This window comes from Mus caroli, unplaced genomic scaffold, assembly GCF_978045245.1.
Source record: "Mus caroli unplaced genomic scaffold, Mus_caroli_1 scaffold_1, whole genome shotgun sequence".
In the NCBI taxonomy this organism is placed as follows: Eukaryota; Metazoa; Chordata; class Mammalia; order Rodentia; family Muridae; genus Mus; species Mus caroli.
The window spans coordinates 192438525-192454915 of NW_028227256.1; the positions used below are offsets into that span (position 1 = coordinate 192438525).

Below are 16391 nucleotides of genomic sequence, written 5' to 3' on the forward strand. Positions count from 1 at the left end.
TTGAGTCAGGGAAAGAAGCCCCAAGGCAGTAGGCAGGAGCTGTTGCAGTTTATCCTAGCTGCAGAGACATGGTGGTCTTCAGATGGGAGCTAGCAGCAGGTTTCCTGCCCATAGGGACAGTCAGGCTGAGGAGGGGAATTTGGCACACTAGTCTCAAAATGCATTCATTAGAGCTTCTGGACTCTTTCATCTACTAACACCCATGCAGCTCCTAGGGTTATCAACCAGCCGGCCGCAGAGACCTTAGCTCTCCTTCTCGCCAGCTAGACCTGGGCAGAAGCCAAGTGGCATTTGATGGCTGGTCAGCAGCTCTCCGAAGTTCCCAAAAATTCAACTCAGTGACAGCTTTTTAAACCTAACCCTCATTCCCAAAGGATGGTAGCAAGGTATAACCAACTCTAGATGCATTGATGCCTACCCAGAACTGTATGGTGACCCCTAGAAAAGATAATCTCTTCTTGGAAATGGCAATTAGTGGCACTTACTTGGATCTCCAGGTATCAGATAAACAGGATGGTCTATGTAACTCTGAAAGTCCAGAGTCCATGTCTTCTTTGTATGCTTAAAATCTTAACCAAAATATTTAACCTGGACTATCCTCCAGTCTTATTATGTGTGAAACAGCAATGCTAAGACTACTGGCCCTCACAAACCTACATGAGGGGCATAAGAATGGGGTGATATATCTTAAGAAACAACAACCACTTTACAACATGGAGTCCCTTGGAAACTTGGAACAACACATAAGGAAAGTTTCCTGAAGAATTTGAATATGGCTGGGAGAGGGCTGGCTTACATGCACACATATGGAGGGAGGGAAGTGGCACCCATGCATAAGCCATGCCTGACAATAATACACTGGATCTTGAGCCTGTCGCTGTAGGGGTATTTTCTTTGCTCTTTGACCTCCACATTCTTTCTCTTCACCCTTGGCTCCCCATCACTTCAGCTACCTCCTGGCTGTTTACCCTTTTCCAGACTTCTCTCTCACACCCCATTCATCATCCTGGGTCAGATTTTTCTAGACCTCACTGGGGAGTTCTTTTCATCCCTCACAACCCCAGGTTCTCCAGTGGCCCTAGACTTTAATGTGTCTGTCTAGAGATGATAATGCCTCAGAGGTCTCCAAAGTATGTTTCTCTGCTCCCCTCACTATAGGTAGTGAAGGGTCTAGATACCTCTGTATTTAGGCCCAGATGAGGTTCTAAAGCAGACAGAAATCTGCCAGGAATTTCACCCACCCCTACATTTTGACTAGTTACTTTTACTTAGCTTTGTGATACCCCCTCTGCTGGGATGTGCATGTGAACTTGTCTGCTACCTAAGACAGGCTTCTTGGCAGTATCTGTTCTCCGAGAGTCAGTCTTAAGGAAAAAGATAATAAGAACTGATGGTGGGAAGGAAGGCGCTGCTTAATCAGCTTCCTTGAGGAAAACAGTTGACTCCTATTCTAAGACTGAGTCTTGGTTTAGGAAAAAAAAAAAAAAAGAAAAGAAAAAGAAAACTGGGGAAGAGAAGCTAGGAAAACAGGATGAAACAGGAATTTCTTTACTCGTGTAATGAGCAAACACTATATGGAAGAGGTTGGGGAATGTGAGATTCTGCCTGCTGGGCTGCCATCTCAGTACCTCCTCTGCCTCTTTCTTGTGATATTAACATCTACCTTTCCCTTCCATCTTGACTCATTCAGAGACCATGAGGGTGTGAAAGGGAGACCCAAACATGGTGCAACCTGAAGACTTCCAGGAAAGGTATTAGAGATCTGAGGTCATTAGGGCAGAGAGGAGAAGACTCAGAGCATTGATTCAGTTCAAGAGGGCTAGGTCCCTAAAGCAAAGTGCTAGGAGGTAACCTCTTACCCAGTCTGGAGCACAGCATCTTGATCTTTGAGAAGTCACCCATTGACCTTTGAACAGCCACTTATGACAGTGGGATGGTGAACAGTGTTTCTTAAAAAACACTGTGACTGGTGTTTACTCAGAGCTGTATAGTTTACAAAACAATTCAAATCCTTGTCTCCTTGATTCTCACCACAACCCTATCAGGTGTTTTTTGACCGAGAATATAATAAGGTTCTCTTCCTCCAAAGGTTCAATAACATGTGCCAGGTAACCTAGCTAGAGAGAATAAGATTAGAGCACAGCTCTGTCTTCAAACACCATGTATTTTCTCTGCAGCAGTTAGTCTCAGCAAGTACCATGGGGAATTGCTGCAACCTCTTGCTGTCATATTCTGCTCTGAACCTTCCTAGGGCACCTTCCCTTCCATTTTCTGTTCTTGATCACATTGTGTAGTCAAATTGCCACATTTTTATTACTATATGCTTGCATTATTCTGTGGTCTGTGTCTCTGGAGTTCTTTGCCAAAACTTTCTGCACAAGCTGATGTGATCCCTTCTTTCTTCTTCTGACTCCTTCCTCCACCTTCCCAGAACTCTCTTCCATATGTTCAAGGTGAACAACAGCTGGGGTCCTTTCAAACTGTTCACATACTTCTCCATGAGCTCCAAATGATCACTTATGGCAAATCTTTGAACCAAGCATGATAGATAGATCAAACCATTCCTCCACGAGGACTTATCAAGGATCATGTCAGCTGAAAAAAAACTAAACAAGTGCTCATTTCCTTCTCTGTACTGCTCAGGATCAGACTGAGTGCGTTTCTGAGTGAAAGGCACTTGCTTGCCCACCTTGCCAGCAGTCTAGCAAGTACCAAATATAAGTCCAGCCTTCAGTGTCTGTCTCAGTCAGGAGACAGGATGTTGTCACATACAAAAGAGTTGCTACTGCACTTTGGCGGGCGCAGTAAGTAGGTGCTGAAATCAGGATTTCCCACTGACTTTAGATTTTTTTTTTTTTTTTTGGAAGAGAGCTACACAGAGGGAAAACTGAGCCAAGGATTGTGGGGATTCTGTTGGAAGTAAAATCACTATTACAGAGGTAGGTAGTAATGGCAGGAGGAAAAAAAAAGAGACAGCAGGAGGGGCAGGATCTTAGGCATCCAGGGGTTGGAGCCTTTCTGAGCAAAAATAGGGAGCTATGCCAAGTATTTCCACAGTGAGTCCTTCATTTTGCCCATGTACCTGGCAGCATGAGCCAAGGGCTATAAGAGATAGGACCACTTGCAGCATGTGTGACTCTGAGTCTTAGCTGCAGGTAGGTTTCAATAGAGTCTGTCACAAATGAAGGCCTGAGTGGTAATGATATGACTATTATACAAATGCTATCCCAGGAGATAAGGCCACCTTTCTGGATTTGGGGAGCTGTAGCAGGTAGGTTTCAATAGAGTCTGTCACAAATGAAGGCCTGAGTGGTAATGATATGACTATTATACAAATGCTATCCCAGGAGATAAGGCCACCTTTCTGGATTTGGAGAGCTGTAGCTTCTGGATATGGACGGACACCCTACATCAGCAATAATGATAGCCACTGTTCCTAACATAAGGCAGAAGCATCACGGATGGAACAGGCTTCCTTTTCTTGGAACTCATCAGGCCTGAGGCCATAAAGGGCAGAATGAATGGTCTGTAAGAAGAAGCAGGAAGTCTCTCACCTGATCTGGAAAGGCGGGGTAGAATAGGTAGCAAGATTATGCTTTTAGAAGAAAAAGCGGTGGCAGACTTTGGGGTCATATCCAGTCTTGTAGTCAATGGAGAGTGGAGTGGAGGGTGAAGTGATAGCCTAGTACCCTGGCTTTTTCTTTCCTGACCTTTTGTTTCTCCTCTCTCCTGCTGGTGTGGACTAAAATTATGTCATTCATTCTCAGAAAACATTATGTTTAATGGCAGCACAACATAGTATTATGTAGAATAACTGCAATTTGTTTCATCACCGAAATAGGAGATTTTTAACCCTGCTTTCCTGCTCCATTTCATTCCTGCAAGAGATGCAGGGTTTCCCTGTAAGGTAGAGAAGGGCAAGAAGAAAACGTTCTCTCACTCTCCACTAGATCAAATGGAGTTGCCCTGAAAGGTGACTGCCTATCCTCAAGGCTTTCGCTATAGAACACTCCAGACCCTACCTGTAACTGAGGTTAGCCCCAGTCCAATCCTGCCACCTCACTACAATAAATGAACCCTTAGGGTAAGTTTAAAGAGGACCGTATAGCCTCCAATGAAATGCTCACCGGGTTTTACTTAATGTTCTGGTGAATTTTACCAGACTTGTAATAAGAGGGTTTGACTGAAAGTAAATTTTAGAAATGTAGTCCACTTGGAATACTGGAGGAATCACATTGGCCATGTAAAGCTCTGTCTCCTAGCTGAGGATACCACCCAAGTTTCTCTCTTGGCTTCTTAACTCAGCTACTTCATTTGCTAATTGTGGACTATCCATGAACCTTAAGATAGTAAGGCTCTCAGTAGTACAGGAAAATAGCTGGTAACTAATAAAGAATAGCAGCAGTGGACACTCTTTCTTGGTTTTATTTCTATGGTTATCCTACTCATGGTCCTTAGGATCTGATGTCTCCTAACATGAATTTGACCTATCAAGAGTATAGTCGCATGCTTATACTTTATTCCCTTTGGAAAGAGACTGAGAATTGCTTTTCCTGTGCTTTAGCCTAGTAATGCTTACCAGAGCAGCACTCCACTGCAAAGGTGATGCCAAGAGAGCCCTACTTAGGATGAAGGGAGCAATAGGCCACCTTTTGTGGTCACCCTTAGTCCAGAGGATGGGTGTACTCCCAGAAGCAGTTTCTGTAGCTTTAGAACATGCTAATGCACCCAGATTCTTTCCAGCTAGACAAGAGATTCCCATAGCAAAGCAGACTTTTCCCTGTCCTTTCCCCAAAGGGGGTTGAAGAGGGCATAGCCCCATGAAGGGGGGCAGGTTGGGTGGCAGGAAAGGCAGCTGCTTGAAATTGATTGCTCCTATAGTTTAGTTAATACCATGTAGCTCTCTCAGCTCTGCCCTGGTGGCGACCTTTAGATAATAAAGGGAATTCTGGGAGATTTCTGACAGGCTCATGACATATGGGGCAGGTCTGCAAGGTCAGGCAGTGTATCTCCCTTCCCCTGGCCCAGGGTAATGAATCTTGTTTTGACTTTGCAAACCTATCCCAGCCAGTACCCCAGAAAGAAACAGAAGCCCTTCCTCCCAACCCCTCAAATGAGTGCACATTTTGGGACCCTTCATAAGTCAGAGAGACAACTCTAAACTTTGATAGCCTATGCAAGGAAAAGACAGACAGTGGATGTTTTGCTAAGGCCCCAGGGGAGCTGATGTGATTTCCAGGACTCAACCAGAACCCTCAGAGAAACCTGGGAATGAAAGCAACAGAAACCCCTCCCTGCTGTGATGGCCAGTGGTCCTGGGACAGGATCCACAGTTGAGAAAGAACTGGGATGGGAATGAACAGCAGTTATATCCTGGGAGTCCCTGTGTGTCCCGTCATATTCTGGGGGCTGGCAAGTAACAATAGCACTGTCTAGATAGGAGAGGAGGGTGGGAGCAGGAGAGGTCCAGGAAGGAAAGCCTACTCCAGCAAAAGAGCACATATTAGCAAATCCTGGAATTCATCCCAAAGTCTGCTGCAGAGCAGTGGGTCTTTCATACACTGCTTAGGGCAGGTGGGAGGAAAGACATAGTTTGCTACTTAAAGATCTCTGGAACACTTGTTCAGCATTGTGTATCACTGTATTTTCTACCCCTAATCACACACACATAGACACACACACATACACACACACACACACACACACACATACACACACACACACACACACACACACACACAGAGAGAGAGAGAGAGAGAGAGAGAGAGAGAGAGAGAGAGAGAGAGAGAGAGAGAGAGGAGAGAGACAGACAGAGACAGAGAGGGAGAGAAACATAAAAAATTAAGATTCCTAGGCCAAGAAGTTCAAATCCATGACTCTTCCCTGCTAAGAGTTCGCTTTTTCTGCTGTAGCAAAGATTCCCAGGCTGCTGGTGGAATCAATGATAGATATGTTTTGGAGTGTTCTAAAAACTGGAGGTTCTAGCTTTCCGAGGTGTTGCTCTCAGGGACTATGAAGGAAGACGGTGGTCCAGGCCTCTCTTGTCAGTGCAAAGACAATATCTTCTCCTTAAATATCTCTGAGTTGTCCTTCCATGTATGCCTATTATCTGTGTCTACATTCCCCTCCCCACTTTCTATGACATTTTTCTTTTATGTGCATTGTTTTGCCTGCATGTGTGCCTGAGTGAAGGTGTCAGATACCCTAGAACTAGAGTTGCAAATGGTTGTAAGCTACCATATGGGTGCTGGGAATTGAAGCCTGGTCCTCTGGAAAAGCAGGTAGTGCTCTTAACTGCTGAGCCATCTCTCCAGCCCCTATATTTCCCTTTCAGTGGATATAGTAGTCATATTGATTGGAGCCTATCTTCATAACATTATATTGACCTGACTAGTGAAGTGAGGTCCCTTTATTCAAATACATTTAGAAGTCTTTGATACATTCTAAAGTTTTTGAGGTTAGGACCTCAATGTGCAAATATTGGCTAAAAAGATATAATTGGGCCATGACCCATTATCCAATCCTTCTGGATTAAGCTGAGGTCCCATGATAGTGCCTTGTTCAGCCTCTCTCCAGTGTCAGAGAAGCATAGTTTGATGGAATCCAGGGTATTTTGAAAGACCAGAGCAGGACACCATGCTGGACGAGCGACCCACTGTTGCTTTCTGCCTTGCCTCTAGTTTTTTGGCTATGAGGACTAGATCTAGTTTAACCCCCACTCCATCTTTGAAAATAAAACTGAGGTTCTATCTTCCTATAGAGAAAGGTAAATAAAGGCTGAGTGGTTACTGTTACCCAAAGTTGTCTAAAAATACACAGGAGGGGCTACAAAACCACTCAGGCTACTTTCTTAGCATATATGAAGAAAGCAGAGCCTTGATTTCCTCCCCCACCCCGCCTTCTCCTCTCCTCCCTGCTCTGGACCAGGACTAGCCACTTAGCTTCGAATAACACTGGAGTCTCTGAGGAAAATGACATTCCAGTAACGAAGCACATGCAGCTGGTACAGCAGTGACATCTAAATTGTTCCTTTGGTCCTGTTATTTTCTATAGGAAATTCTCCCTCTCCCCTCTTCCCTCCCCCTCTGCCTTTAAATCTCGTGCATAAAATACGCTAATAACAATCTTGGTGTCTCTGTGTGAGTGACAGCTGAAATAAGAAAAAGACTAATCGTACCTCCTGCAGTCCTGTCACTAGGAGATTCATTGAGCCTTCTCCCCACCCCATCACATTCCCTCTCCCCTCCCCCATTCTCTCTTTCTCCATGTTCCCTTCTCAATGAGAATCATGGTCATTTGAATAATAATATTATAGACTCCATCAGGGTGACAGTAGGGGAAAAATCAGTTCAAACCCATGATTATTCCTTCAATCTAATAATTATTTAAATACCAGATAACTTCTTTCACTCTAATTGAGGCCTTTCAGCCATCAGTGTCCCCAGGGCCTTTGCAGTCACCCTCTTGCTCACCTTGTGTTACCTACCAACAAGCCAGGACTAGCTCTGAGGTTGGTGCTGGAATGTGAGCTTGGCCCACTAAGACAGAGGCCATCCTTCTATCCTTCCATTATACTTCAGGTGAAAAAAACAAAACCAAGGAAAGATTGGGTAAGCTGTGCATCAAAATCTGTGGTTTAGATATTTCTTCCTCCTGGATTTTAGTTCATTGAAACCTGAGGCCTTCTGACATCACAGGTCCAAAGCCCTGCCTCTAGCTATCCCTTGCCAGTCCTCTAAGATACCCTACTTTAAAAATCTCCCCAATCTCTTTTACCCCAGGGATGGGTTGTCTCTAGACGAGATCTCTCTTGATATCTTATCTCAACCAAGTGTGGTGGCACACTCCTTTGATCCAGAAGCAGGCAGATCCCTTTGAGTCCAGGCCAACTTTGTCTATGTAGTGAGTTCCAGAACACCCAGGAATATGTAGGAAGACCCCATCTCAAACAAAAAACAAGAATATCTTGAGTCTCCTTTACTGCAGGTCTAACTCTGTTGGAAGAGGAAGGTTTTTTGGTTTTTTTGTTTTGTTTTGTTTTGTTTTTTTGTTTTTCCTGCTGAGAGTAAATATGACCCAGCTGTGAAATTACGTACAACTTAAAGAGGCAGGACATTGAGGACATGAGAGTTCCTAAGACAGAAACTAGATGCCATTCCTGGTTATGACTTTTGCCTGGCCATGACTCGACTAGAGCAGGTCAGAGGAAGCTGCTGCCCAGAACTAGAAAGGGACCATTCTGATTATATCTTTTGGACTCCTTCCCCTTGGATCCTGAACTTTCGGCTTTTGGGGGGATCTGTCCCCAGCATCAGCTCTTGGTCCAAGTCTCCCACCACATTCTCGTTTGCCATGTGCTGAATCCAACAATGGAGATACCTTCTGTCCTCTAGACAGTACAGCCTCCAGGCAGAATATAACCAGCTCCCGGGACTCACATTGAGGGAAGAAATGTTAACTTTGTGTTACAAAGAAACCTGTCCCTGATTAAGATTTTTGCATCACTCTGGACAAGTAAATTTTTTCCTATAGAGTTTTGCTTTTTCATTTGAAGACAGATGTATATGGAAGATTAGAGTAACCTTAAAATGTCCTTTAATGCCCATCCTGAAACAAAGCTCTCAAAGTCCAGCTGACTGAAAAAGAGACCTGGAAAGGGGACAGATTATCCTCTGCCATGAAAAGGAGGAGCAGGGAGTCCCTAAGCTACAGATGTGTCCTGCCCTCTTTCCCCCCCACTCCTCAGGGTTCTGCTGTGTGCACCATTTATGATATTCAGTAGAGCATTGGTCAACATAGGCATCATTACTGCCGTGTTGAGGGAGAACACTGCATTGTGCTGGAAAGTGGCAATGACGGCAGTGATGGAAAGGGTGGGGATGGTGAACTCTATCAGCACTGTGATGGTGGTGGAGGTGACATTGATGGAGAGAGTGGGAACTATCAGTACCTATCAGTACCATGGTAATGCTGGGGGCCACAATGGTGACAAGGAAAACAATGATAGAGAGGGTGAGGATGCTGGTGCTACCCGCAGGTACTGTGGCATGATATCTAGCATGCACTTAGACTCCATTATGAAGTTCTATACAACCATAACTCCTGCTGCTACCACCTGCTCTGGGGTAAGGGAGGTTAATGACAACCTGCGGGCATGTGCACCTAGGCCTTCTGGGAGGGCAACAATGGTGGGAGGAGGTAATCCTGAATTGAGCTGAGCTGGAAATGCCTCACCTTCGATTCCTTCCTGGATTGCCACTGACTTTATGCCAGCTGGTCAGGAAGGTATCAGATGCCTTAGGTGGCTGTCACCAGCACCTGCTGCCTGGATCCTAATCAGGGAGATTGTGTCATCAGACCTGCAGATAAAATATTTAGTGGCACTTGCTTTTCCCAGAAGCAAGTGTGAACTCTGCTTGGTATCAGTGTCCATGAGGAAGATGTTGGTGACTCAGAAGTCTAGGATAGAATGTCCCTGCTTGAGAACTGGGGAGGGGGAAGAAGAAAAATGATAGAAGAGAAAGATCCCAGCATATGACAACTGACTTCATGAACTGAACACACAGAGAAGATGTGATGAAAGAGGAAAGTTTTATTAAAAGAAAGCTCTTGTTTGGCACTAGTGGAAAATCGGGGCTAAGAGAAAGTACTAACTGTACAGTGTCACAGGCTTCAACCAAACTGAGGACAGAGTATCTGTTCTGAGACCAGTAGTATGGTAGAGGACAGCAAGGAGCTGGAAATATGAGTTTGTAGTAAAGGCCATGACCCCCTGAGTACATGACATGGTCAGAGCTGTGCTGAGAACTTTGTAACAGTGATGTCAACCTTGCATGGTAGGTCCCAGGACTAAGCGCATTTCAGATAGGTGGAAAGACAGCATACCAGAGTAGCCTTGTGCCCTGACCAGGTACACACAGTTGAAGGTCTGCTTCAAGCCAAATATCTGAGTTCTTCATCGCAGTGATTAACCATACCACATTGCTGCTTTTCACTGCACAGTGGTAGCTGCCTTCCTTACCCTGCGTTCACCAGGGGAGACTGAACTTTGACCACTGAATTCTGCTTTAGAGCAATGCCATCATCCATCTTGGCACATAAATCTGTGACACTCAATATATCAAATCTTTCCATCCTTTACCACAGCAGACAGTTTCTCCTCTGGACTCCAGCTGCTGGGGTGGTAGCCCCTGGGCCTGGGGATGAATTTCCCAACTAGTCACCAGGACCATGTAGTTAGGTAAGAAGAAAACAGTCTGCTATAGAGGTGTTCTGAAAAACCTTTCCTGATCAGCCACCCAATAGTACAGAAGGAATGTGATAGCTATTTAACCCAGAGTCCAAGAACTGAAGGACATGGGCCTCAAGGCATCATTTCATCTGGAATGAGGACCCTTACAGACAGGCTGGTTATGACAGCTCAGTTAACAGACTCAGGAAAATAGTAGGCCAGTCCATACCTATTATACAATTTGTATTTGATATACAGTGGACCACGACTCCTGAATTCTCTACACTTCTTCCTCCTCTGTGGCTGCAGGCCTTCAAGTCATCAGCCCTGTTTTTCCACTCTGAATCCAGCTTCCAGCAGCCTCCCTGTTGTCTTCAGAGAGGCTGCACTGAGACTATAATATGACATAGAAAACCATCCTAGGTCTTTTATTTTCCTCTGCCACTGACCTTACAACTAAGCTTTGCCACAGGGCCAGGGGAATCAGAGCTCCCCACATAAAGTCCACCCATGGAAAGGAAAAACATAAGCAAGAAGAGAAGTCAGGAATTCCAGTGCCATTTCCCATCAGGGGTCTTTATGATAATGTAACAGGTACCTGTGATGGTGTGACTGCAGTACCATATTGACTTTCATGACAGCCAGAGAGCTAGATACTACCGCTATCTTATTATCTCCTTCTAGCAGAAAAAGAAATGGGACTTGACCAGTCTGAAGTCCCAGATTTGTTTCAAAGGCCACATGCTACTAAACTTTATCATGGAAGAGGGAAGTGAGATGGTTAACTGTGTCTTCAGATGCTGGTCTATACTCTCAGGACTCCTCATGTGCATGAGTCAGACATGAATGTGGATGTGTATGGTGGGAAGGCAGGAATGTGCAATGCATAAACTCAGTGCCAGTGTGCTTCAGAGAGTACTTTTGTCCTGCAAGCACCCACACCTGGCATGGTGACAGGCAGCCTCCTCTTCAAAGCTTCTCTTGGATGGACAATCTGCTCTCATGCTGCATCCTTCATCTGAAGCCACCTTTGTGGCAGCAGGGGAGCCTACCTGTGGCCTCATCTTCTAGAAAAGAGCATGCAGTGTGGCCTCCTTCAATTCCCCATTTAGCTGGAGAATTTGAGGATTCTGTTATTTCCTTTCTGCAGCTCCTCTTGAGGAATTTACGTCCTGCTACCGGCCTCAGGACATAGCTAAAAATAACCACTTTTCAAACTGAAAGCTGGGTAAGTTAGGAGCCTTTGCTCCTAGGGCCGGAAGGGCTGTGTCAGAGTGGCTAAGGTCAGCCCCAGCCTGCACTGCCTTCCTCTTTCCAAGGAAGCCTGGGACCACACAAATTACCTCTAGAACACTAGCACAATACCCCTGAAGGAAGAGTCAGGTGGGACCACCCTGGCACAATGGTGGCTGCAGACCTATGCTACAGAGTGGAGGAGTGGGGAGGAGAATCTCTAAATATACAAGGAAAAACCTAGTAATGGTGATGTCAGACTAGTTATAACCCAGTCCAGCCAGACTGGGGAGTTGAGGGAACAGGCAGGCAGGCCAACCTCTGCTAAGCTACCTGGGAGCAAATTCTCCTTCCTAGCTGGAGTGTTTCCATTCCTGGCGTCAGTACACCCAGAGTTCTGTCAGTACTTGTCAGCAAGATTGCCCAGGCACTCTATTCAGCTTAAGAAAAGCTCTCTTAGTTAAATGATTGCTGCCTCTTTTGGTGCAGCTTCCAGGCCACTACTGTTCATCCTAAAAGTCAGGGGAAGCAAGACAGTCCAAAGATTGCTGGGCTTCCTGACCCTCATCCCCTTGCCTAGCATCCCCCCTTGCTGGTCTTAGTGGATATCCTCAGGGGTCCTTTCTGCTCTCTGGCAACTTCTTGGAATGCAGACAAGATAAAAGCATTCAAGAGTGGAGACAGAGCTTTGTGATCAAGGCCCAGGGCTAAATTCACAGATGATGGAACAGCCAGACTTTCCCAGCAGTGACCAGATAAAACTGACCTTCAGACTTCTTTTCCTCTACTGATGACCAAGTATTTCTCACCAGAATTCCTGCCTCAGGTAGTGCTGCTGGGCTCCACCAACAATCCAGGCTTTTAGAAAGAATGAAGGTTCCTGTTGTCCTGCCTGAAGAGAAAAAGGCCAAGGAGTTATTAGATCTCAGCTACTCTTCTCCTATGAGGCAGATGGCTATGTCCGTCACAGAGGGATAGCATCACCTGCCATTTCAGGAGATTTTCAGGCTCTGGGATAGTAGGTTTAAGAATCTAGTCTTTTACAAATATATTTTTCATAATAATTTTATAACAGGTAAAGACCAGGACACTTTCTTTAGGGAATAACGAGGGACATCAGTAGAGGTGACCAACATGTTTCCCTCTCTATGTATATCAGAGCATGAGAAAGTATAGAATCTCAGAAGTGTGAGGTGAAGGGATTCTGAGATAAGGAGAAATGTTATTGGCATATCAGACTGGAATAGAGGGTACCTTAAAGTAAGTGTATGAGGAAGATATTTCAGTCCTGCACTGGTATGGACTGGCTGAGTGAAACCCAGTCTTTTAACCTCTCTGAGAGAGAAAACCAATGTCTTGAGAGACCTGAAATGAAGAGGCTTTCTACAGTGTAAATAAAGCATACAAACAAAAGCGTATTATACAGCATAATGGCTAAAGACCAATGATAATGGGATTCCCTTAGCAACCCTGGGGGGTGGGAATGTTAAAAATAGAAAAACTGAAATGTAGCAAAAGAAACTCATAGCAGCAGCTGGGTTTGAGAATCCCGGTAAAACAATACTGTTCATATAGAATTTACTTTTGGTCTTCCATTTTTCAGAACCATGTGAGAGCTGATCTTGAAAAGTGGAGTAATACACAGAGGAGCTGTCCCCCAGCCTCACCCCTCTAGGGATGGAGCAGAGGAGGTTCTATCTGCGGGCCATGCAGGCTGACAACCTGTCTGTGGTTCTGCTCTCAGTGGCCTGGCTCCTGCTAGCTCGTGGGACCACAGGTATGCCTCAGTACAGCACTTTCCACTCTGAGAATCGTGACTGGACTTTCAACCATTTGACTGTACACCGAAGAACAGGGGCTGTGTATGTGGGGGCTATCAATCGTGTCTACAAGTTGACTGGCAACCTCACCATCCAGGTGGCTCACAAGACAGGGCCAGAAGAGGACAACAAGGCTTGCTACCCACCCCTCATTGTACAGCCCTGCAGTGAAGTGCTTACACTCACCAACAATGTCAACAAACTACTGATCATTGACTACTCTGAGAATCGCCTGCTGGCCTGCGGAAGCCTCTACCAGGGTGTTTGCAAGCTCCTGCGACTAGATGACCTCTTCATCCTGGTGGAGCCATCCCACAAGAAGGAACACTACTTATCCAGTGTCAATAAGACAGGCACCATGTATGGTGTGATTGTGCGCTCTGAGGGGGAAGATGGCAAGCTTTTTATCGGCACTGCTGTGGATGGCAAGCAGGATTACTTCCCTACTCTGTCCAGCCGCAAGCTGCCCCGTGACCCTGAGTCTTCAGCAATGCTGGACTATGAGCTCCACAGTGATTTTGTCTCCTCCCTCATCAAGATTCCCTCTGACACCCTAGCCCTGGTCTCCCACTTCGACATATTCTACATCTATGGCTTTGCCAGTGGGGGGTTTGTCTACTTTCTCACTGTCCAGCCAGAGACCCCTGACGGCATGGCCATCAATTCAGCTGGAGACCTCTTCTATACCTCAAGAATTGTGCGGCTTTGCAAGGATGACCCCAAGTTCCACTCCTATGTGTCCCTGCCTTTTGGCTGCACACGTGCTGGGGTGGAATATCGCCTTCTGCAGGCAGCTTACCTTGCAAAGCCAGGGGAAGCTCTAGCTCAGGCCTTCAACATCAGCAGCGACGAAGATGTCCTGTTTGCCATCTTCTCCAAGGGGCAGAAGCAGTACCACCACCCCCCTGATGACTCTGCCCTCTGTGCCTTCCCCATCCGGGCCATCAACTTGCAAATCAAGGAGCGGTTGCAGTCCTGCTACCACGGAGAGGGCAACTTGGAGCTCAACTGGCTGCTGGGAAAGGATGTGCAGTGCACCAAGGCGGTAAGGAAACACCATGTGCTTTGTTCCCAATGTCTCCGTTCCTCTGCACCTTCAGTTTCTGGGCCTGTAAGGGCCTGGGATAGATAAGAAAGGGTTTCAGGCAATCAGATGATAACTACTGAGTATACAGACTCTTGCCTATATCAGATTCTTGGGATGAGTTTGCTGGTTCTTTAAATCAATACTAATGCATACCCTGTATGCTTACAGTGCACCAGACACTGCTCTTGGTGCCTGCTGGGCCACACGACTAAGCTGCATGTTCTACATGAGCTTACCTACTAGTGAGGCAAGACACATAAAACAGCTTAGCTGGATGTGGTGGTGCACACTTGGAATCTTGGCACTTGGAAGAAATAGAAGCAGGAGGTGTCCACGGTCATTCCTTTGCTACATCATGAGTTCAAGGCTGACCTGGCTAGATGAGATGCTTCCAGACACATAAAATAATACTGCCTCCCAAATGCCAAATTTTCTTTAAAGGAAAATAAAACAGAGCAGGGATCAGCCATAGAGAATTGAGACAGTAGTATGTTGAGCAATGGTTAAATAAGGGAAAGGTGTTTCAGAGAGAGGCAGCAAGTGCAAAGAACTTTGAACATGCCTGAATATCAGATAAATGTCAAGAAATCCCCACTGCTTGATCCAAGCATATGAGAAAGGGTACCACAGCATACTTGATAAGAACTTAAGCTTTAACATCTAATCAATTAGATTAAAAATAAGTTCTTCCACCTGTATCCTATGTGTCCTTGAGCAAGTTATGTGCTTTATTTGAGTTTTGAGTTTTTCTTCATTAAAATAGAAATAATGTTATTTTCTTTTTTATTATGAGAATCATGTTATCAATAATTTATTAAAATAAAATGCTTGGCACACATTAATCATTCAATAAAAGAGCAGTTAGGATTACCACTGCTAATCATAGTAAAGAAGGACTAGTTATTTGCCTAGTTTATCTTACTTTCATAAAATGGGGGAGTCTGGATTTAGGTATCTCTTGTTTGCTTTATAGCACTATAGTTCTATGAACAAGGACCCTCTACAAACAAAAGAAGTGGAGTGGAAATGAAAGGGTTAACCCCTTGCAGCATCCACTCTGGTTCCCATGGCCCAGAGCAGGCCTTGTCAGGAGGAAACTGCTGATTCCTGCTTGCCTTTCTGCCAAAATTAAAAGGAAGAGGACACTGCTCTGCTCCAGTGGTGGTACAGAGAGACAAGTCCTGGCTAGTAGTCATGGGACTCAGAAATACTGAGTGATGACTAGAAGGACAAATGCTTTGTAGCAGTGGTTCTCAACCTTCCTAATGCTGTAACTCTTTAATACAGCTCCTCATGTTGTAGTGACCACCAACCATAAAATTATTTTGTTTCTACTTCATAGCTGTAATTTTGCTACTGTTACAAATTGTAATGTAAATATCTAACATGCAGTATATCTGATTTGTAACTCCAAAGGGGCTATGACCTACATGTTGAGAACTACTGCCTTATAGGAAAGAACTCTTTTTCCTGTCATCCCTTGGGGTAATACCATTTCAAGCACCAAAATAATAGGATGTACAAAATGTTGGTACCTCCCTGGATACCTATAGTAAAAGGACCCCAGAGGTAGAAACTAAAGATGCTTTAGTGACTTTTGAGAAATTTAAAAATCAATGAGAAGCCATGGCCCCAAACTTTAACATAGTTTGTGGACTAACATGGAATTCTCGGGTATAAGATTTGAATATTGCTTCCACAAAAAGCATGAGAAAGCTACCCAACACTCCAAGCATATCAGTTACATGTGAATGGCTCACTAGTTATCATACCTTTTGTAGATAGAAAAATCAAAGCCTCATTGGTTAATAAACTGCTTCAATTCATATGACTGAACTAGAAATCAGAAAAACCCACAGTTGACAGCAAGAGCTTTTCACTTCTGCCATCGTGTCTCAGAAACTGGTTTAGGTTACAACTCTGTAGGTCTCCCAGCCTCTGGAAAAGTAGTGGGAAACACTGAAACCATGAAAGCAAACTATAAAGTCTTTTGACAAAGACCTGACTCAACTCTTATTTT

At 45.0% G+C, this 16391-nt stretch overlaps 1 protein-coding gene across 1 annotated transcript in view; it reads left to right on the plus strand.

The window, feature by feature from the left end:
• Positions 1-16391, plus strand: part of Plxna2 (plexin A2) — a 194176-nt gene that overhangs the window by 11053 nt on the left and 166732 nt on the right. The window contains exon 2 of the mRNA XM_021173227.3: positions 13068-14329. Within this exon, the coding sequence (XP_021028886.1) occupies positions 13142-14329 (1188 nt within the window). The 5' untranslated portion in view covers positions 13068-13141. The remainder of the gene's footprint in view (positions 1-13067; positions 14330-16391) is intronic.